This window comes from Pezoporus wallicus, unplaced genomic scaffold, assembly GCF_028554395.1.
Source record: "Pezoporus wallicus isolate ANWC-B61680 ecotype Strahan unplaced genomic scaffold, APGP_CSIRO_Pwel_v1 contig_5261, whole genome shotgun sequence".
NCBI lineage: Eukaryota > Metazoa > Chordata > Aves > Psittaciformes > Psittacidae > Pezoporus > Pezoporus wallicus.
Window position 1 is genome coordinate 6,346,236 of NW_026642423.1, and position 23,371 is coordinate 6,369,606.

At 41.9% G+C, this 23,371-nt stretch overlaps 1 protein-coding gene across 6 annotated transcripts in view; it reads right to left on the bottom strand.

Moving 5' to 3' along the window:
* Positions 1–23,371, bottom strand: part of SEMA5B (semaphorin 5B) — a 276,452-nt gene that overhangs the window by 43,588 nt on the left and 209,493 nt on the right. For all 6 annotated transcript variants that reach the window (XR_008975021.1, XM_057430051.1, XM_057430048.1 and 3 more), the window contains 3 exons: positions 19,553–19,760; positions 17,206–17,413; positions 2,184–2,301 (listed from right to left, as the gene is read on the bottom strand). Coding sequence is in view for 5 of the 6 variants with exons in the window: in XM_057430051.1 (XP_057286034.1) it covers positions 2,184–2,301; positions 17,206–17,413; positions 19,553–19,760 (534 nt within the window). In the remaining variant the exon portion in view is untranslated. The remainder of the gene's footprint in view (positions 1–2,183; positions 2,302–17,205; positions 17,414–19,552; positions 19,761–23,371) is intronic.

Here is a 23,371-nt window from a genome sequence, read left to right on the forward strand (position 1 = left end):
CTAGCTCTGAACAAGCATGTTTTCACAAGAGCAGCAGTCAAGTTGTGTTAGTGTTGTGGTTGACTCCCAGAAATGCCTGGCCCCTGTAGGGTATAATTCAATAATATGCCAGTTCTGCCTTTAAAAGTTGCTGCATGCCAGTTTCTCAGCTGTGCCAGGACATCTGTTTGTGGGCTAGGCTGCAGAAGACTCACTCACATTATCTGGGTTAGGAAAAGTTTATTTGGGAGGGGTACTTTTAAACTACAACATGTCACACTTGTCTGTGATCTCACACGCAGCTGCACCAGCACAGCTGAGTGCCTGGTGCTCAGCCCAAGAAAGTGGGAAGAGAAAAGCCAGGACTTCCTAAGACAGTAATTCATCCAATTAAACTTCCAGAAGGTCTTTTTCAGGAGGGAAATTTGGCATTGGATTATTGGATCCCCCTACCTTTTCAGTGGTCATTTGTACATGCTAGACTCTTGCCTCTGTTGGCCACAACCTGTATTCTGAACACAAGGAAATACCTGGATATTTCTGATGTAGGTGCTTAAATGAGCGGCCCCACTTCATGCCAGTGGTGAATTCATTCCAGTGAGGGACAGAGGATAAAGAAAAAGAAAGCACTTGCATGTGGATTTTAAAGAGCTTGGCAGCATGTCAGCTTGAAGAGCATAAGGCTGGTGTATGCATCATAATGAAAGCATCTACCCAGAAAATAACCTACAATGGAAATGCAAAAACAAATGTAAAACTAGCACCCAAGAACAGCCAAAGCTCCTGAATATTCTGCACTGGATTTTTATGACCTTGAAACAATGATCTGGAGTAGCCTGTTCCCTAGCACGCACCACAGCAGACATGTTCAAACTAGAGGATTAACACTTCACACACCTATCAACACACACAAGCATTAAGCAGGATGAGATAACAGCATGAGCAGTCAAGAAGCACTGCATCCCAGTTCAACACAGGAGGGTTATAAACACACAAGCGTCTGAATCCAGCAGTGAAAAACTTAAGCCTGTCAAGCTGAGGATGGATTGAAGTAATGACTAATATTTCCTGGGAAAATATCTGAGAAGTAAGGAAGATAAGGTGAATAAACATCCCAGAACCTCCAGACAGAAATAGCATACTGAAGATACAACCTATCCAGCCTTCTTTCTTTATCTACCAGACTTAGCAGTATTAACATGATAACTGATGTTAGATAATAACAATGGACATTAATGAGAATTTCTCTGTATTCCCCCCTCCTTTATTAACACGACTGGTTTTCCTCCCCATCTGCCTTGCAGGTACCGTTCAAAGAGCAGGAATTAAATATGGCCAGACCACACTGGGGACCACAGCCAGTAACTGCATGTTGTCGTGAGAGAATAGTAAGTGGGTTGGAAGGGAACTGGAGAGCCAACTCAAACTGATATAAGCAGAGGCGCTTCATTTTTTTCTTCTTTGGGTTTTTAATTGTTTGTTTGTTTGTTTGTTTAATCTGCTGCATCTTACAGAGATCAGGGCAAGGAAAGAAGAGCACCTCCTCGCAACATCACATAGATGTGGCCTTTGATGTCCTAAAGAGAGGTTAGAACCCAACTCATACTCCCTCTCTTGGTTACACTCTCCCCTTCCCTTGTGTTCTCAAGTACATACACTGTTATCTTTTTGTTCCCTCTGCAAACCATCTATGCATGTCCTCTGCTGCTGCCTAGATGCCTCTTCCTGCTAGTGCAACACTTCCTCACCAGTGTTGTCCCCTGAGGCCAGCTCAAGGAAATTAACTGAATGCAGACCAAGCAGGCTTTAGTCAGCTACCCTGATTTTCCCGACCTGCAGGGAAGACAAGGAAATGGTGCAGACAGTGGAGCAGCCCTGAGAAAAATCAAGTTTCACCTGGGGCTTACATGGGTCTCAGTAATACCCAACAACATGATGCAATCTTCTTCACTCAAGGCGTGGTGGGCATGAGGAGGACTGAATGCTTGCTTTGGATCCCTCTTTTAGAGCAAATAAATACATTTGGGGTTTCTGTGTTCTAAACAGGTATCAGTGCACAGATATCAGTGTGCGTCACTGGGCTTTCCATGCTCTCCTAACACCCAGTCCTCATCAGGCTGCACACACTCACTTTCCTTCTCACTTCTACACATAAACACATACACTAACACACCAGCATATATATTTTCACTCCTTCCACTTACTGGGCACTCAGTAATATTTTGAGTCCACAGGCTCATGTTGGAGCTGTCCTCAATTGTGGTGCATCGCTTCTGCTTGTTATCCCAGCCACAATAGGGGTCTCTGGCTCCTAGGCATTCCCTGCATGTGCAAAGAGAAAAGATTAAAGCTCTTTAAGATTGTCTAGCTTTAAAGACACGTATTCAAGTATAGTGCTTGTATATGACAGCTGTCAACTGCACCAAGGCTCAGCAGAAGAAACAATTTCTTCTAAGCGGAGGTTTACCTGCTTGGAAGGGGAGAAGAGCTGAATAGAAGGGTGATAGGATACAAAGCAAATATCACTCATAGAAGCTGTAGATTAAAAATCACTTCACTCCTCTCCAAGGCCTAGGGAAAGAAAATGACTACAAATTTCAGTCAAAGAACACTTGTCATTGAGATATCTTTGTGCCACCATGTAATCACTCAGCAAGCCAAAACTCACACAAAGCAACCTCTGTGAGTATGTTTTCTGACACTGTGTCCATCCAAAGGGGTTAGACAAGCAGAATTAGCCAATGGACCAGCAATAAAGGCTTTCTATTAGTCTTCGCCTTTGCTGGAACAATGGTTTCATTTATAATCCCAACATCAAGATGTCAGTTTGGAAAAGTCACAGAAGAACATTATTTCTAAGCTTTTGGCTGCTTTGAACACTACCGTATTCATTTTCCTCCTGAATCCATATTTACAGGCTAAGTGTGTGTTCCCAACATGTGAGCTGTTAAAGAAAAATAACCAGGGTTATTACTGTTGCTAAACAGAGAAGGTCAGTCACAGAATTAGTTTGTACTGGTAAAATTCAGCTGTATTGGTAGTTCCCATCAGTTGCTTTCAAATAGTCAATTTTCATTAAAAACCATAACAGTACAAGCCGCATCATGTGAGTATTAGTGAAAACTGAAAAAGAGAGGACTAAACCTAAAAATACTGGCAACACTATTTTTCATTCCAATGACCTATTCTCTTCTATCACACAAACTGCTGACGGGATCCTTCCAGAAGTCCCAAATTATTTGAAAACTGTCTATTAGACAGCAGCAAGGGACCAAGGGAAAAACTCAGTTCAAGAAGCTAAACAGGAGAGTAACAAAATTTATTCTAAGGGTAAGAATCAGTATGATAAATAAAACATCAAAAAAAAAAAAAAAAAAGCAAAATGCAATGAGACGTGAGCTGTTCCCTCCCAGAAATCTTTGAAATCCTATTAGCCCGTAATCAGCTGCAAATGAAAAAGCAAGTCCCTTAAGCACAGCTGAAAATACTCTATCATCTGTTCTGACTCCACAGTGATTTGTCCCAAAGAAAACCCTAAACTGTTTTGCTGTCTGGTACCGGTTGCTTTACACACACACACACACACACACATGTATATATATATAGACACACACATACATGTAAATGTATTTATATTATTAGTTTCCAGTTTGCTCCTGCATGGCAGCTCCTACATTTCCTCTACCAAAGATTTCACACACAGAGTTGTAAGGAACATAACTTTCTCTTTCATGCTTTAGGAAATGACTGTCTCTACCACATTTTTCCTTCAGCTGCTTTAGCGCACCCAAAGAAAAGGCAAAGATGATGTTGTCCTAGCCCCAGGCAACAGAACATCAAATATTTGTCTAGAAAAGACTTGGGATCCTCAGTCTAAGTACACAGAAGGGACACATACTGTTTTGCTCATTATTCTGGTTAAGGACCCCTGTCCTGCTGTTTTGGCAACCCACACTACCCTCACCCATGAAGTGGGGCTGCAGCCGCATCCAGAGCTGCCTTTGACATCCAGCAGCCCCTCAACAAGGGCAGCACCCAGTTAATTGTGAAGCAGGTCATCTATCCACCCTCTTGGCTGCTCAGCACTTCAGTAGGATACTGGGTAGTTCCTAGAGAGAATAACAGAATCATAGAATCGTTTAGGTTGGAAAAGACCATTAAGATCATTGAGTCCAACTGTTAACCTAGCACTGCCAATATAAAAGAAGCAACAGGGGTGGGGAAGAAAAAGATAACGTCCCTGCTTTTAGTTAGAGTGCCTTTTGGTCAGGCTTTCAGACCCTGACATCATGTACATGCTATTGTTTCCAACTGCATGAAGCCATTTCGCTGGGCACCCAGCGAGCTGAGAGAGGTCATTGTAATTCATAACAGGGAAGGCTGTTGTGAGCATCACCCTATTATGATACACATTTTCTCTGAATTTAATTTATAGGAAAACATGTGCTGCATAAATTCAGGAAATAATCTCCATATGTTCTGCGCTGCAGCCCTCAGCCACTCCACAGGCTGCAATATATCCCAGTTAGTCACTGACCACTTTGCTGGCACTATCATAATGTATGTCATATAGCTAATGCACTGCTCTTGGCTGACAGCGGCAAGCTACAGATCCCTAACAGTCCACTCAATGAATCACACACAGCCTGAGGTCCCCTGCTGCCACCACTGACCCCCAGCTGATGGGCCATCAGTAACTGAGCTGCAGAGCTGTCAGAAGGCCGTGATGCTGGTCCCCAGGAAAAGCCCAGTACAGCGCTTTTCGGTGGGGAGGTATGGCCATCCCGTGCTGCACCATCCCTGTGCTCTGCATCCTGGGTGTAATGAATTCCTACCCAGGTCGGGCTCTGCTGCATTGTCAAAAAATGCACTCCATAATTTAACAACCATCAAAGCCCAGGACTTCTCCCCATCTGATGGCAGGCCCGACAAACTATTTGAAATTTAAAAACAAAATAGATATGCTGCCTGCTTCCCTTAGGAATCCGCTCATCTGCCTCAACTGTGGTAAGAAACCTACTTGTCGTGGTTTAAACCCAGTCAGGTAATTCGTTCGCTCACTTCCCCCCCTTTCTTGCTCTCCCCCTGCTCTCGGAGGGACGGAGAGGAGAATCAAAAGAATGCAACTCCCACGGGTTGAGATAAGAACAGTTTAGTAACTAAGGTATAACACAAATCACTGCTGCTACCACCAATGATAATAATGATAAAGGAAATAACAAGGGAACAGAATACAACACTTCACCACCCGCTGACCGATAACTCGCCCCCCAAGCCTGACCAAGCTCCAACCGATACCTCCTCCAACCCTGCAGTCCCCCAGCCCTTCCGGCTAACTCCCAGTTACATCCTGGGCATGACGTGCTGTGGTATGGAATAGCTCTTTGGTCAGTTTGGGTCAGGTGTCCTGTCTCTGCTTCCTCCCAGCTTCCCCTCCTCCCTGGCAGAGCATGAGGCTCACAAAGTCCTTGGCCAAACCAAAACATCTCTATCAGCTCTGTTCCCGAGCCGAAAGTCAAAACACTGCACTGCACCAGCTACCAAGGAGGAGAAACATGACTGCTACTGCTGAACCCAGGACACTACTATAACAGTTGACAGCAGTACACTTCAGGGTGAGGAGGAATGTATTTACTTACACAAAATTTGCTCCTTTTTTTTTTTCCTTTTGTAGGCAGGAAAAGGATTAAAATGTGCATTACTGCAAGAGAAGGACATTTCTGGCAAGTAATTTAAGTGAACACTTCAAAATTCACCCTAATTTATATCTCTACAATATCTTCAGAATATATACCCTTATTTATGTCATTAAAAGGTAAAACCACACTAGCAAACACACAGCAAAAGACGAATATATGTATGCATATGTGCATGTACAGATAGAAAGAGTTCAGAAATAATACTGTCAGTAGATCAGAAACAACTGTGTAGAAAATGTAAAGATATCACAGCATTTCCCTGTGCTCAGAACTCAAATAAATTTAAATGTTTATGGGTAAATGCCATTTTGTATTATAAGAGCACTGAAAAGCGTCATACAGGCCACAGCATACAAAGTCTTGCAGGGCAATATGTAAACACTGTTAAATAAGATACAAATGAGTCTATAAACTATAATGAAATTCTGATGTTTCAAAGGCAATGGGACTTATGCCACTGGCTTACTGGGGCAGATTTCATACCATACATACAGGGGATACCACACTTAGGTTTCCCCATTTGCAGGCTTGGAAATGCCTCAAGGAACTAATGACACACTGTTGTCTCCCATCATAATTCACACAGGTAGAGGGAAGACATTATCCCAGATGACTACCCAAGCATAGCAGATTAACACTGGCTATATTAATACTAATGACATAGTTAATGAAATCCCACAAAGTGGGATGCTTCTGGAATTAAAATGGTGATGATACCACATGGCCCGTACCCTGCTCCTCACTGGCCATCTTACTAACCATAGTGCACTTGTTGAGGACTCAGGAGAATGCCTCTTGACAGAGATCTAAGAGGCTGGATTTATTATGATAGGGCATTACTATCAATAGCAATTCACTGTAATTCACCACCTCATAAGAAACGTGTTTTCTGAGGCATAAAGGCATACACTTAAAAAAGCTCAATTGAAAAACAATTCCAGTTGTATCTCCGATTCAAGGGTTTTTTTTCTCACTTACCAAGGACATTTGCATGAAAATAAGATCTTACTCAAGAGCTCACCTGCTGCCTGCTGTTTGGGAGCTGTAAGCCTCCCTGTTGTTGGCTGTTGCAATCATTTCTACAGTAGTGATCTGGAATAACAAAAGTACTAAGACTCCAAGTGGGGCACTACCCACAGCCCACTGAAGTCAATGGAAACTCTTACCTACGACTCAAAGGAGCTTTTTATGGGGCCTTTGAAGCCTGGCAGTGCTGAGCCTTCATTAATAGCATGTGCTGTAAAAAGACTTCTGCTTCCAAGATTGTGGTCCTGACTAAGATGTCCTTTTTTGTAATAGCCTAAATGATGTCTTCTTTCAGAATCTTCATTAAAACTTAAACATTTGTAGTTCACAAGTTTTTCATTCTTACTTTAATTTCCTCTGGGTCTGGATAACTTTATCTTTTGGTCATTTTCCCCTGAGAGTTAAAACTTTAGACTGTGTAATAAATGGATCATAAAATCAATAGAACCAGACCCAAGAGATTAGGTTTTGACAGACCAAAGGAAAGAAATAATTACTAGAGCTTATTCCCATTCTTACTATCAGACAGAATACATACAAAAATGCCCTTTTGTGCCAAAAGCCACAAAACTGTCATGCAGAGCATTCACACTTAAGAACTCTGCTTCTCTCATCTGTCAGGATGTGCTTGCTCTCACAGTTTTCATTCCCTCTCTTTTCATTTACCCCCTTCTCACTCCTTTTTGATGACTAAAAGCAAAGAGGGAAGAAATGACAGAATGTGGTGATCTGCAGAGGCAGGGCTTTAGCCCCGAAGACTGAGAAGCTCTGTTCCCAAACTACTCACAAAACCCTGCCACTGCACCAGGAAATGGGTCTGCATTTTTGCTGATGAGTTTGAAACTGTAGTGACCATCATGTTTGCCAAGGAGATAACTGCCATAGGACCTAGCCCTTTAAAAGCCCCATGGGCATCACCAGGTAGTTCATTAGAGACACAGAGATAGTAGCACTACCAACTGGTGCAGTGAAAACATTTATAAGGTTGATCTTGTAAGGCACTGAGCAACACTCATTTGTGCTCACCATCTCAGGAGCATGGGCAGCACAGGAGATCACCTTGACCTTTTGAGGAATAAGACCTCAGAATTTCACAGTTTGTTGCACTCTTCAAGCACTTAACTTTAGGGGAACAACACTTGGCAAGCAGTAAGGGGGTTTTAGCTGTGTCTGTTAGTTGCAATCATGAGGCTGTGCTTGGCAGACAAGGTTAGCTTACTGTCCCGTTGCTATCAACCTGCAGAGGGGATGAACTAAACAAATAATCATATTAGCTTCCAGCGAACCAAATCATAAATACTGACAACCTCAAAAGTCTGTGCAAGGAAGAGCAGACTTCTGTCTTCCCTAAAACCAAATGGCATGAAAACAGAATAATAAGAATCAGAAGGATGTTCATGGCTTAAAAAAAAATAAGATTAGAAAGGGGAAAAAAGCACCAGACGTTCAAACAATCCCTCTAATTTTGATACCTTTAAAAATTCAAACTGCAGAGATGAGTTAGTGATCTGTACAAATCCATTATCTTTCCCCACTGAGAAGAGAAGCCAAGTGGAACTGAGCTGCTTTAGTCAGACGCTGGTCAAGTAGCAGCTTCATTTCTCAGCTGGTGAATACAACGTATTCCGTGCCAGATGCTACTGCCTTTTCTACAAGACAAGTAGCCATGTACTTCAGAAGCAATTCATGGGGCTATCTGTGGAGCAGGGCACTATTCAGGAAAAGCATACTACAGCTCACAGGTACCACCACAGTGCGGGCTGCAGTTGCTGTTAAACTGGACAAGGTTTGTTTTTTTGGCATTTGATATTGGACACAGGGGCAGAGAAGCTGAAATGTGTGTGTTGTGTGTGTGTGTAATTTATCACCCACACATGCTTAGGATCAGTGATTGCTGCTCTGCACATGATTTGTTTTGAATGCATAAATTAAAACCATGGTGTAAACAACCTCTAAAACTGAAGTCCATTTATGAGCCAAACACATGCAACTTATTTGAAAGAAGCAGGGCACAGAGGATTTTCAGAGGCTGTTTCATCTCATTTTCCTTTCCAAATCAGAGACCTTGGCTTGGTAGTTTTCACCTCCTGCCCTACCATTTTCAGTATCACTTTAATCGATTGTGGTTTATAGATTATGGCCTTGCACAATCTACACAACAAACTATTCAATTTCTTACTTTCTGACATCCCATTCCATCATCTTTTAGCAACAGTGACTTCTTTATTGGCTAGGTGTTTATTTTTGTTTTTAAAGCTGTGAAATAAAACAACACTGCATTTATTCAAATATGAAGATTAATGTCACCCCAAGAAAAATTCCGATTAAATCTGGATTTATGTTTACATCAGTAAAGCAGGTTATTAAAAAAAATGAATAACTGTTCCTCCACAAACACTATTAGAAACTCTTGTCACTGTGCCAAACAAAACTGACCTCTAATAAAACCAAAAGTACAGAGGGCCTCTGACTACCAGTAATGGGATCAGTTATCCACATGAAAACTCGGATACTATTAAAGCCCTAATGAAACGAATGGCCAGAAGAATTCCTGAATGTGGGGCATGTTTGTCTGGATTACAAAGCACAATGCTTTTGAGCCTTAAGAACACATGCCTCCCAAGGCTGTCATATGGAAAGAGGCAGAGGGGACTAGACACCCTTTTGGAAAGGCAGCTAGGGCAAATCAGTGCACTCAAGTGTTATTCCCTTTGCCCTGTGTCAGTCACTGTCTGGAGGCAGCTGTCAGATTACGGTGTGCTCTGCTCCTATGTTTCTGTTCTGTGGCTGCAGATCTGAGAGTTGTGTGTGAACATGGCAAATTCCTGTAGTCTGCTGGCGTAGGTGGATAGATGAGAAAGGCTGGTGTAGGCAAGAGCAAATCCACTGCAAGAGACACAAGCAGGTTTAGCTACTGCAAGATGCTGATGATTTAAAAACATAAACTATGCAAAAAAAAGAAATTTAGGAAGGGAAAGAAAGCTGCAAAGGCAGAAAACTTAGAAAGAAACGTGAGAGATGATGAAGAAACCTGGAAACAGTCCACAGTTGTCACTCAGGCTGCACAAAGTAATCCATATTCATCAGGTGCTTTGTGCAAGCTGGATTTTGTTAAACTCCGGATGATTACTTTCTGCTCAACAAGATATAGATTGAACTAGACAGAGCTTTTGTAGGTTAATGTATGTGGAAAAGGCAAATAAGTATTAGACCACCTACTACACCCTGAGGATCTAACACATCTCTTGTCCACTGCAGGGCTATTCAGCATTGAATAAGGGAAAAAATGGCAGCATACTTTCCATTGTTTTCTTCCATGTAGTGATAAATACGCCATCAAACAATGTCCATTCCACTTTTTAACAAGGGACATCACTCATGTAAATGGATATACTTGAATTCCAGCCCTACTCCTTTGCAGACTGGAGTGTTCCCATAGGTCTACAGTACTTGGGTATTTTGACATGTAAAAGACCCCAGACAGTACAATATTATGTATTTCTACAACTAATAAATATTTTATGTACTTACATGTACTTAAATTGTAAACTTAACCAACAAGTTTGCTCTGGCTCCAGATACTTCCTCCTCCCCAAATAGGTAAAACAGCACATCTCTTAAAAAGTTGATGATGTGTCTGTAGCAATATATTCAGCCAGCACTAACACTGGACCCATTTGAGTTTTACACTGCAAATGCTGCCCAGAAGCTTGAGACATGAAGCAAACCAGCCATCACAGCAGTAAGACTGTAGACCCTGCATCAGGAGCCATGTCATTTAATATGGCCATTGCCTAGAATACAAATCTTATGACCTAATAGTAGCAAATTGCAAGAATTGACAGATACAATGGATATCTGCCCTGGGGCTTGCTGGTAGCTTTAGTCATTAATCTTGTTTGTATAATAATAGCATCAATGTCATCCTAACATAACACATTCCAAGAAAACTACCTGCTTTCCTGTCAGTCACCACTGTGCTGAAACTAATTTCACATAGTGAACCTAGCAGGCATCAGATGGTAATGACTTCTAGACATCATTGATCTGAGTTAGCCTAAAGTCAGCCTGCTAGAGGTAAAAGGATCCATACCCTAAACTGTTCCCAATCTTGAGAGCTAAGTCATGTTGGCAGTATGCTTTAAAAATAAGAAGCAAACTAAAGCCCTCAGCATGTTCAACCTCCCTGCTTCTTCCTCCCTCCTAGGAAATTCAAGGCCCCCCCCCCGAACAAATTGACTACATAGTCATGATAGTAAGGAGACGAAAGGCAGTGAGCCCCAAAATTAGCTGATTTTGTTTGGCTTTTTCTGAAGTGACCATCTGTTTCAAGAGTCACATAGACCTGGACTCTCTGCTTCTAAATTCTCCTTCTGCCACAGGACCATTCATATAGGGCAATTTACATGGTCTGGAGTTAGAAGTGTGCAGGCAGCTTGAAATAAATGTAAAGCATGTCACTGGTTTGAGCATTTGATAGAAATGGGAAAAACTTTAATAATTCATCTTGTTCAGAGCAGAGCCCCTTTCCACTCTTTCATCCTGTGTTCTCTCTTTTTTAGTGATGCAAAAACCAGCAATCTCAGCACCGGCTTATTTCTCAAACTCAGCCTCTTGCTGGTTTCCCTACTGTCCCCATATTGCATTTCTCTCCTCACTGTTATTTGTGATTCCTTCATACTTAAATGCCATCTACAAAGTATGCTATTTTCTTTCTTCCATGCCATTAAAGATAATGTCAAATAAGATGAAACTGAAAACCAATCTCTCTGGCATCTTACTGGAAACATGCCCCTGCTCACTGCATTACCGCTTACCCTTGCCTTCTTTTGTCTCCAATTTCAGACACATGCGGTCACATCCCTTTCCCAGACCATTCAAATGAAGCTCTTCGACTGCTATCCTGAAATCCAGGTTTCTTAGACCTGTACCATACCCTTGAATTTTAAAAGTCCATATCCTGTAAATAGCGTGGATGTGCTTAACTTTACACATATAAACAGCTACATAAAAGAAAATGGGAGTAATTGCCTGCTACAGCAGATGTAAATGTGTTTTCAGGATATAGAAAACAGTATAATTTTGTACTTCTATTTAAAGAACACAGATCCATTTAATCTACCAAACTTCATTCTTTCCAAAAGCATGGTTCCTTTTGATGTCTTCATTCTCTATCAGTGGGAGTCTCGCTATTTACTTAAATGCAACCAGAATGCCAAACCAGATGTTTAGTGATTTATTCTGATATATTATTGGATACTGTGGATGACAAAACATTGGGCTGAGCACTCTCCTTTTTGCCTATGAAGTCTTCCAAAGCTTTTCAACATTACTGGTGGTACAATAACTAATTCCCTAAATTTTGGAGAGGCCATATCAGCCAAAACAGATGGAAATTAATTATTAAGCTCTATCACAACATTTTCATACCTTTCCTTTTGCCTCTATTTTTAAATAAAGGCAAACACTGGGCATTTTTAAAAACTCTCTGGGAGAAGATTTTCAAAACAAAATCTGGGCCAGATTTTCAACGGTCTCAACTCAGAAGGAGGGGCTGGATCTTCAAAGTCTTTGATGAACAATCTAGCCATCAATGTTTCCTCAGCATTTCCTCAGCAATCTACTGGATGCTGGGCTCCACTGAACAGCTTCTGCTTTGTTCCCTTCCCTGCTTCTTCTAACATTTTCTCTCCTGTGCTTTTTACCCAACAACAGTTCCTTGTTTGTCCTTTGAAGAACTACCGTCGTTCTGATGAAGAGGTCAGAGGATTTCCAGCCCATATTCAATTCACTCTTTCCCCCCAAATAGGAAATGTTTAGATCTCTACCCAGACTTCATTATTCTTCCAATTAAGTTCCATAACAGTTTTACTCCTGAAATCTTGTAATCTTGTAATTCTGGTTTTGCAATCCTAAATTCAAGTGTTTCATTCCTTTGTTACAGAGCATTTTGCACCATATAAGGAGTAAAGAAAATAACAAAATCATAATAACCAAAGCAATCCTTTGTGTGATATTTTAACCTCCTTAAAGCGTAGTGTGGACATGATATCCAGACCGTGCTTGAAGCTCCAGGTTTGCACTTTGGAGAGAAAAAGAGGGCAGAAAACTCTGCTTCTTTACTGCAGCTGTGGACCCTTTTCTTCCAAAAAATCCCTGAAGCCATTTCAGGAGCTACTCACTTATGTGTACTTAGTTGACTGATCACTGGCCCAGAGCTATTTAGAGGTGAATTGTGTTTCTCAGACAGATCTCAAGTCAGCAAATCAGAGTACTTATCAGCTGAGTCATTTCTGCTAGCTTTGCATTAAGCATCATAGCTGGAGGGGTGTATGGCAGAATTTAGTCCAAGAAGGAGGGCAAAAACTCAGCATCAATCAACAGCAAACTCTCTGCAACTGGGTCAACAAAGCAGGCAGAGTTCAAATGAGAACATGTCATAGCTGCATGCAAGAGGAACTGGCTCTCCACATAGCCTTGGAAGCAGGAGTCTTCACCGGCATGAGGCTGACCTGAGGTGGCACTCACACAACCTGACGGATAACTACATTTGAGCACAGCATGGCAGGAAGAGGACAGGCAAGCCAAACTTTTCTCACAACCACAGCGTACATCCCAAAATTGCAACCTGCATCATACAAACTGCAAATTTTATACAGAAAACTGGAGGGAGGAAGAATAGTAACATGACTGCTCAGGACCAGGAGAGCAGAAAACGTGGGTATTCAAGAGTATATTCAAGAGCTGATCTCCTTTCCAAACACATTTCCTTTTCCTTATTTGAATGTGTAATCAAACAATGGCTACAAAATGACTTCAATGGTGTTTCTGCCTCAGGGTTTCTGCCTGCTCAGAGGTCCACAGCCCTGACGCTGTAAAGGCGCAATACAAAGAGATCACAGAGTGTTCCCTGCAACAACCAGCTCATTTTCCTGTTTGATTGGAATTCCTAAAATTAATAATCTCACCCCACCTTTTGAAAAAATTACTAAACTGCCTCTACAGACAGACCCCACCTGAAAATAACGCTCCACAGCAGAAGCTTGCACCTCTCTAAAATTCAGATTCAGGATTTTGTTCAGACACATTCTACAGATATGGTGGTTGTCAGTGATAAAACTGCAGTGCTGGCTCTCGTGATATCTCTCCCCAGAGCCTGGGGGCAACTTGAGGTAAAAATCCAAGCTCATTTTAAAATTACAGGGAGGTTACAAAGATTTCAAAACCATGCAAAATCCACCAGCAAGCACAGCCAAGCTACCCCCCTGCAAAGCATCCTTCAAAACAAACAGCATGTTCAAAGGGCTTGTAAGATCTGCTCGCATTGGACATCTTCCTAATAGTCTCCAGCTACAGTTGGGAACAGCAGCACTGAAGCACAACAGGAAAACACACACGCACAGCAAGGTCCCTGCAACCAAGTCCAGCCTGTAAATTTGGGCAGCTGACATTACAGATGTCTTCCAGTTGCCCTGTTGCTAAGACTGGCTGTTCTGAAAAGACAGATTGAGACAAGTCAGTGTGCACACACAAAAAACATTGTTCACACACCTAGAAATACATTGGGTCAACAAAGTACATCAAGACATGGGGCTGAGTTACTGGTCACCATTTAAGAGATTAAATCGGTGCCATGTCATAAACAAACAGTAAAGGAGATTGCAGAAAACTTTTTCCCTTTCCGTCTGCTTTTTCCTCTGCCCCATTTCTGAGCCTTAGTACCCAAGGTTTTAAAGCAACACAGCAGACAATATCACTGGAGGGGATCAACGCGGGGATCAATTTTCTCTCAATACATGATCGACTGTTCCAGGGAGAAGTGAGAAGGCAGGGTGAAGTCAAGAGCTCCATGAGAAAGCATTGGTGAAGTCAAGAGCTCTATGTCAGCAAGCACAAACCCACATCAGCCCCCAGGGTGTAAAAAGCTGCAAAGTTTCCTGATAACATAAGGCAGAGCCAAAGAAAACAAACAATGTTGTGGTATTCCTGCCTGGGAGGTGCAAATTCTCCATCCCCTCCAAGCTTCTTGAGTCCCCATCAAAACGACTGCATTATAGAAACTGCTGAAACCAGGGCTTTTCCGGGAGGCCATTCAAGAAGTCACAGCGTGACAAAAAAGTAAGCAGGGGGTGTTGTAGGGGTGGGAGCCCTTTCTTCCATGGTGGCTGTGTATCGGCATGTATTAAACATAGACACAACAATAAGCAATAAATCACAGCCCAGGAGAAGTGCCAGGTGGAATGCACTGGAGGAAATTAAAACATCCTTCTCGATGCAGTTCAGTATTGAAAGAAATGCGAAGAAGGCCAAGTTGACTTATCACCTACATAGCCAGGATGCTAAGGGGAAAAGGGTTCCAACATTTGCAGCTGGAAAATTTGCAGTTAATTAATTTCCTACCAAAATAAATCCAAGCTTAAAAAATAATATCACAAACAACCTTTTAAACAAATAAATAAATGATGGCCTTTCTTGCTTTCCTCAGTTTTCTTCTTTTTTTTCCCACCTTCTTTTTCAAATGCAGCTTCTTTCCACATGATTCAGCCACAGGGCAAAGGATCCATTGCAATGTACATTAAGTGGCCAGCACCAGAATTCAACAAATTCTGACCTCCCACATTGCTTAACATATGCACTCACCATATTGACAGGAGACCTTATCTCGTGTACTTTAGTATTGCCCAGTGGCTGCCTCAAATTGCTTAAAAGTCTCATGAAACTAGTCAGTAGAGGCAGAGGCTGAGTCTCCACCCCCAAAACAGCCAGGCCATTTCCTTATTTCACTGAAAAATGCCCCTAGCAAGTTTGTTTTAGAAAAACAGCATTGGTACACAAGTTTCCCAGTAATTTCAGCCAGGACTCTGTGCCATGCAATGCATAAAGGCTGCTTATGGCCACCAGCAGACAAGGAAACCTCTTTGGAGCTGGGTTTTTGTTTTGCTGTGATAAGCTTATACTAGCAGGGGACTGCCCTGCAGCACTCAAGTCCTAAATAGATGGTGCTCCTGTGAGGTATCCTCAGCTGCAGCTGCTTTTTCCCTGCTTGTCCCATTTTTAGGCAGTTGAGGAAACCTCCACTGTTTTGAGTTTTAAAGGAAGTATCAGGCAAAGTACTTATGCAGGCTGAAACTGGGACATGATTTATAAATTACTGGAAAGCCAAACTCAAGATTAGGAAAAAAAAGAAAAGAAAGGACTCACTTCTTTTGAAACTGGATGTGCATAACCACATAAATATTCTCTAATTGACACTCTCCAGGGTAGCCTGAAGAAGACAGCTGTATGTCCTGCCTTTTTTTAATCTCTACTTTTAAGGGCCGTGAGGACAGGATGGCATTTTCCAGCTGTGGTTCTCTTTCTCTTACTAAACACTTTTGTGTCAGCCTGTCTATATAAGCAACTAAACCTTTACACATTAAACAATTCTGTGTCAAACTTGCAGTAATGACCAAGTTATATTTTCTGAGAGGGACAATTAAGATATTCACTGAAAACAGAAAGAGATGGCATTTTTATACTCAGATAAACATCAACTTAGTACAAGCTGACAGATAACTCTGAAAATAAAATGATGGAGACATTTTCTATGCCAGGGTTTTCTTTCTTGGCTAGAGAACCGGGACATCCTGCAGTAGGCCATGAAAGAGGGAAACTATTTAGATGTTGCTAACAAAACAGAGGGCATCAGTTTCAGACAAAACTCACACTGAGGAAAGCAAAAGCAAGAGAAGAGAAGGAAGAGTATTGTTATGAGATGTGTACAAGCAATTACCTGCAGCAGACCACACTACAAACTCAGGGATATTATTTGATTTGTCTCAATCAGTTGGTATTGCACTCTTTCATCTGTTTAAATGGAGGAACAGCATTTGGATGCAGAAACCTACTACACACATTTCTGGGTGGAAAACTGCTCTGGAGCCAATGCTGACAATTTAAAAAATGTTTTTTTTCCTACTCCCTTTGAAAGGTACAATCAAGGCACAGAATCTACCCAGGTGTAAGAGGTGTCACACATACTTGACATGAGCTATTGGTTTCCAAAAACATTAACAAGTTGCCACACAGCTCAGACCTGCCTCATCAGACATTTGAAAGGTGATCACTCGGATAAGCCAGGATAGGCTGGCTGCAACCCAAATTCAGAAACCTGCAGCCATACTGCCAGTAAGAACCACCAGCAAAACACATGGATTTAATAACAGCAACAGTGAAATGTCAAGTTAAAAAAAAAAAAAAAGAAGAAGTATTGCAAGCCCTTCTTGGGTAAATGTACAATTAATTTCTGATGAGGGCTAATTAATTTTTACCAGAAAAAAATAGTGCTCATTCTCATTGCTCCTGTCTTGATTGTATCTATCAGAAAATGTACTTTTAATAGTGCCTTCTGTCTTGTAGTAATGAAAAAAAGCCTCCTAACTGAATCAGACTGGAAGGTTTTTCCCTGGTGCCTTTCTTTTTAACCTGAAGTGGAATATATCAGAGCTGTAAATTTGCTTACCCTTCTGTTCTGTGCATGGAGCATCTCTCCAGAGGAATTTTTAGCACTCCATTATTTAAGCCCACAAAGAGTGACCTGTCGCTGTGCAGGATTTGGAGACTCTTGATTGCTTCCCGTTGTCCATCAGGGAGGATCTGCATTTCCTCTAAATAACAACTCCTCAGGCTCCTGTTAGTGGTAGAAAGGGCCTTCAAGATGGTGCCATGCTCTAACAGAACAAGAAACAAGGCACAAGTAAACCTTGGAGGCATTGACTTCATTTCATACTTGCCTAAAGAGTAAAATATCAATGTCATCTTTACACACCTGCTTTAAACTTAGTTTTGGTCACCCCCTCCCATTGGTAGAGAGAGTTCCGAGAGAGTTCCTACATTCTTACAATCCCTGTAGTTCTCAGACATTACAAAAACTGCTTGTGTGTTTTAATGGGAACCCAGAAAAATGTGAACCATCTGGAAAGTGTTGTAGCACGGAGGAAGAAAAGAGTCTGGTCCCATCACCAGTGAGTTATACAACAAGGTGACCTGAGACAGCAGGGATCATTTCTGGTGGCTTGAGTTTGTATTTCTTTGGGTTTACAGAGCAGATCAGTGTGATTTGATGCCATGACAAATGACAACAGAGGCAGAAGCCCTGCTGGAAATCAGAGAGGCCTCGGTAATGACTGCATGGGTCATGGATCTAATTGAGCCTCTTCCTGGAAGAAGCCATCTTGCCAGCTTGACAAGATGTTATGGCATAAACAGTGCATACAGCAAAACATATATGTTTGTTTTCACAGTGCTCTTACCTAAACAATTCAAAGATCTGACAAACTGTGGGAGATTTATGCTGGGGAAAAGGGGGTAGCCACATTATTTTTTGTTAAAACCCCAAAGAGGTCTGTCAGCCTCAATTGTTCCTGAAGCTTAATCTTTCTATCCCGGTCACTTCTATATTGTTGCCAATGCTCAGCAATTTATAGTGCTGGGGTTGGCTGCCATGAGATGCTTCTCCTTCACTTGGGAGGGCCTTAAGTGTGCAACAAGACTGAGGCCCACCGGGCTCATTTTGTTTCAAGACTAGGTTTGTGTTCAGGGCTGCCCCTAGGGAGGACTGTCTCCTCTGAAGCATTTTACTGGTTAAAATATTTCAGGTCCTGCAGAGTTTACTCTTCAGTCACCTCTAACCAGGGCCAGAAAGGAAACATAAATAAGAAGACAAGGTTATGGCAGTGGACCTTTCTACACAAATGATATGAGGCAGAAAGTACCCTGGCTTTCTCTTAGGCTTTGTAGGTGGGACTCCTCACTTAAAATATCAAGATATCAAAATAGCAGAACCATGCTGTATTTTCATTTAAGTACATTCTTATCACAATCAATGGCCATAGAGGCTCCCACAGTGAGAATGTTACTAGAACACATCCAAGATGATCACTTTAGAAGTAAGTGGTGGTAAAAGTTAGATAAATTATGACAGAGTCCTGGAAGGTGGTAACATGATTATGAGGCAATGACTCTGCATTCAGATGTGAGATTAAAGTAACACTTAGGGAGGCAATCCATCTTACTCTAAAATCAAAGGTTCTGCAATAGAGGATAACAACTTTATACCCATGAGGCGGGCCATATGCTCTGATTAATCAAACTATTTAATTTAACCTCTATCATTAGTATGAATATGGGCTAAGACAACCATTTATAACACTTTGTCCTTCTCCAGCATCTTCCCTTTATCCAAGATATCTACACTTTTTAGAAGAGGCAATCCTGCTAATTAGAGGATGGAGGTAGAAATAAAGAGACTAAATCATTTAGTTAATTCTACCACAGACTCTCTATGCTACCACAAAAAAAAACCCTGCCTCAGCTTCCCCATCTGCATTACATTTCAATGCATGCCCATTCCTGAAAGCACTGGGAGTCATACACCAGTAGGCACATGGAAGTGCAAAGAATGACATAATTAAAACCTTGGGCAAGCCTGGATTTTAGTATTATTATTGCTTATTTAGAGATGAGTATGTCATAGCACAGAGAGGCAACCTACATGCACATAAGCACAGAGCAGCAACCTTTGCTCTTCTCCATTGTAATGTATTAACCTGACTAGCTGAAACATGCTTTTACATAAGGGAGGAAAACACTATTGTTGCTTTTAACCACAATGTAGGTCTGTTCACTTGGGACTGTGCCTCAAGTCCTCCATCCTGCTTTTAAATTTACTTATGCAAACTAACTTCCACGCAATTTTGTGTTGAAATGATATCAAATGACAACTGTGTAATGGTGTCAAAACTGGGCTCCCAGGGTTGCTAGGTCTACGAGAAAGTGGAGGGAGCTTTCTTAAGCCCTGATGCTCTTACCTGTTCCAATATACATCACATGGTAGAGAGTATCCTTCCCCTGAACAATATCAACCACGAGTCTGGAAAATCGAATGCTGTCCTGAGTCACGTATGGATCTACAGTCACTGGCTGCACGACATCATTCATCAGGAATAAGCGCTGTGCATCCTGCAGAACTCTCTCTGTCAGGTTCTCGTTAGGGCTGTCATCATTCAGCGTCCCACACTAAACATAGAAGATTGAACTTCAGCACCTGCATTTTCTCCCCGCTCCAGCAGCCCAAGACCAAACCCTGAAATTCTTCTGGAACCCCCCCCCATGTCCTGTTGATTTACTGGGAAGGTGGGTCTGTGTGAGGGTCACAGAATCAGGCTCTTAGCCTTACCACAGGTCCTTAGCTTAGCTTTGGCCTGTAGCCTACTCTTTAAAAAAGTTTCTCACAGCTAGTCCACAGACCAGCAATGTGGTGTTTCATTCCCCTGGGATACCCTGCAGCCAGCAAACCAGAAGGGCAAAAGGCATTAACAAACCAAGGAGAAAAAGAATTAAAATTAGCTGTAGAAAGATTTAAAGCCAGCAGTGGAAAGTTTTCATGGTGATGAAGCCTTTAAGTATTTCAAATAATCTTCAGGGTCTACCTGGCACCTGAGTCTGTACAATGCACAAAACCTGGAGGTTAAAACCCCTGAAAAATGGGTTGGTTTTGTGTCAAAGAAATCAACTCACCACGATGATTTTCTCTGATGTGCTGCCATTTGAATAGACCCCTCTGGTTTAATCTGAAGCAAGGCAGGTGAGCCACTAGCTCCCCCCTTCCCACATGCAGCTCTTCTATGCTCATAGCAAATGGCAGATCAAGCCATGTCCATACATCTTTGAGCACCAAGAAGTGTACTGAAATAGGACTTGGTGCCCTTGTCCATCCAGAACAGGGAGGAAGTAGAGAGCTCATCTCGTGTCTTTTAAATAGCATCATAAGTCTTATCAGGTGGATAGTGCATTTTAAAGCCTGGGTTTCTACCTCACACTTATCTCTAGAATTCAGCATTTTCAAAAGCGGATGCAAGATTAAACTCTCCATGCAGTTTTGTGATCCATGTCAGTAGCCAGTGCTGGATCTTCACTCTTCCCCACCATGCCCTGCATGATGGGCAGACAATTCTTTACTCCAGAAGAAAGATGGGTGACTGGTTATTTATCTTGCTCTAGGCCGTGGGAGTCAGTGCTACAATTAGAAATCCTGCCGAATCCCATACTCAGTCCATGGAGAGCTTCACTTCTCACTAAGCGATGCTCATGCTCGAGTAATTTCATTAGACAAAACCCCCACAGATTTCTTTTTCTCCATTTTGGGTTCAGGTGTTTTGGCTTTCCATGGAAGAGAAGTTAGTATGCAGCATATTAGGATGTTAATTTACAGCACTCCAGCTACAGTGTACAAATATCCCATGTGCATACTCTTGATATGCATCGAAGCAGCTCTGCAGGGCGGCTACCTTTCTCGGGTGCACCATCCAAAGCTTCTCTTACCAGTGTGCTAAAATGAGTTGACAGGAATTCAGCTCACATTTACAGAATAAATATGGATCCTAATGGCTGGTGTACTAAGCCTACAATATTTTGGAGCTTGTGTTAACCAGGTGAACAGGGTGATACTAATTCCTATCACTTATGAACATGGTCACTTTTTTATCACTTTAAACATCTTCCCGAGTAGCCAGACTATGGAGACATCATAGAATCATAGAATCATAGAATCATAGAATAGTTAGGGTTGGAAAGGACCTTAAGATCATCTAGTTCCAACCCCCCTGCCGTGGGCAGGGACACCTTACAGTAGGTTTTAATGTTTTTTTCTATTGCAATGGCTCTTTTTAGCTCATGACTCATCCCACATTCTTAAGAATTTTTATCTCTCTCTTCTGCTGTATCCAGTACTTCTGGTTTACACTACTGTCTTGCTTTGGATGCTCTTCTCCCCACTCTCTCTCGTTTCTAGAGCGTCACTGAATGTCACTGTTGGCTTTTTTTTCCGTTCTCATCAAGTCACAGATAATTCTTTTGGTCTATTGGCAGCCTGTGTGCTGACACCACATCCTCTGGTTTGGTTTTATTTTGTTCTAATATCCTGATTATCTGCATAGCCCTGATCCTCTATAGCCTTTGGTATTTCTCCTTCCTCTTTGAAAGAAAAAAAAACAAAACAACCTTGGCATTCTTCCCTCATCTTCCTTTGTGAACACTGAGGCAAAAAAAATAATTTAATTTTTTTTCAATATCTGCCTCTTCTGTCACTAAATTACCCTTGTCAACTCCTGAAGGCCCTTCGCTGACCTCTTGTTCCTCCTGTACTTGAAAAACATCTTAATCTCTTCTTGCAATCTTCCTTTTGTCTGCCACATACCTCCTTTTCCTTTCCTTATTTTCCTCTGAACATTTTCTTTCATGTTGCTGCTGCAATCTTTGCACTCCACATTTTATCTGATACTTTTTGCAACATGGAAGTGCTTTCCAAAGTCCTTTTCTGTTCCTCATGGGTTAGCCCCGCAAGGGACAGAAAGACCTTGATTCTCAGTTCTTAGTAAATGCTAATATTCCCTTTAAAATAAGAATTAAAAAAAAAAAAAAAAATTACGAAAAATACATTAAAAAATAAAAATGAAAGGAAAAAGCCTGGCCATGTTTGGCATGGCTGGGCCTTCAGCGAAGCTTTGTTTCTTGGTTTTGAGTGCACCAAGCTGAGGGGTGATCAAGAGCCCAAACCTGTTCCACCTTATACAGGCAGAAGCCCCCCCCACAGGTGCCATGAGGGTATTCAGGGGAAGAAATCAGGTTCCTCAGCAGGAACCCAAGCATGTCCCTGCTTGCACTGTGGACCTGTCTCCCATCTGCTCTTGCTGTGATTTCGGGTGACTGCAGAGTCCTTTTTGGAAGGTCTCTGGCGTCACCAGCTTGAAGGCAGATGGCATTTGTAGGCAGCCTCAGCACCTTCGCCATAATAAAGGAGAGCCAGATTCACACAATCAGGATGAAAGGATTCACCATGGGGAAGTGAGGACAGAAAGACGAGTTCATCTTCCCTAGGATTTCCAAAGTGGGAAGGAACTCAGCTGTAAAATCAGCTCATGCTTCAGAAGACTTGGTTTCACCATGGCTGTCACACGCATAGTGTGCACCTCACTGCCTGAATCTGTACATAAAGTGACTGAAGTTGCTCTATAATTTTCAGATGGGCCTTAACTGATAATCCTGGAAAGCTGCTCATTCATCAAACTAAAGATTTTAAAGGTGAGACAGAACACCTATGACCATCCTCATGTGTCCTCTTCCACCAGTTACTGCTGCAACATGTCCAAAACTTCTGGCTGAGCTACTCTCTCTTGGAAAGACATCCATCTTGCACTGAAACACTGTTAGCCTTAGGGGCCCTATCAAGTGATGGAAAATTCATCACATCAAAACACAGCCACAGTGCTTAATTACCTTTCTTGTTTAAAAATATAGGTTGTCTCCATTCTAGTTTGTCTTTGTCCAGCTTCAGCTTTCAATCCTTACCAGTTTTGGTGAGGACATGTCTCTATGTCCTTTTGTGAGGATCACATTCTCAGAGTTCAAGTGTCAGTGATGAGTGTAACAGAGATTTAAATTATTCAGTATTATAAAAAGTCTGAACATTCTTATTATTGGTAAAGCCATTCCATTTTTGCCACAAATCCCAGGGTCCCAATAACATATGGCAAGGCTTTCCAGGGACTAAAACACTCATAAATGTGGAGAAATACAATTTATCTGCACCATGGGTCTACCTGGAAAAATGTTCACAAATGAACCCATTG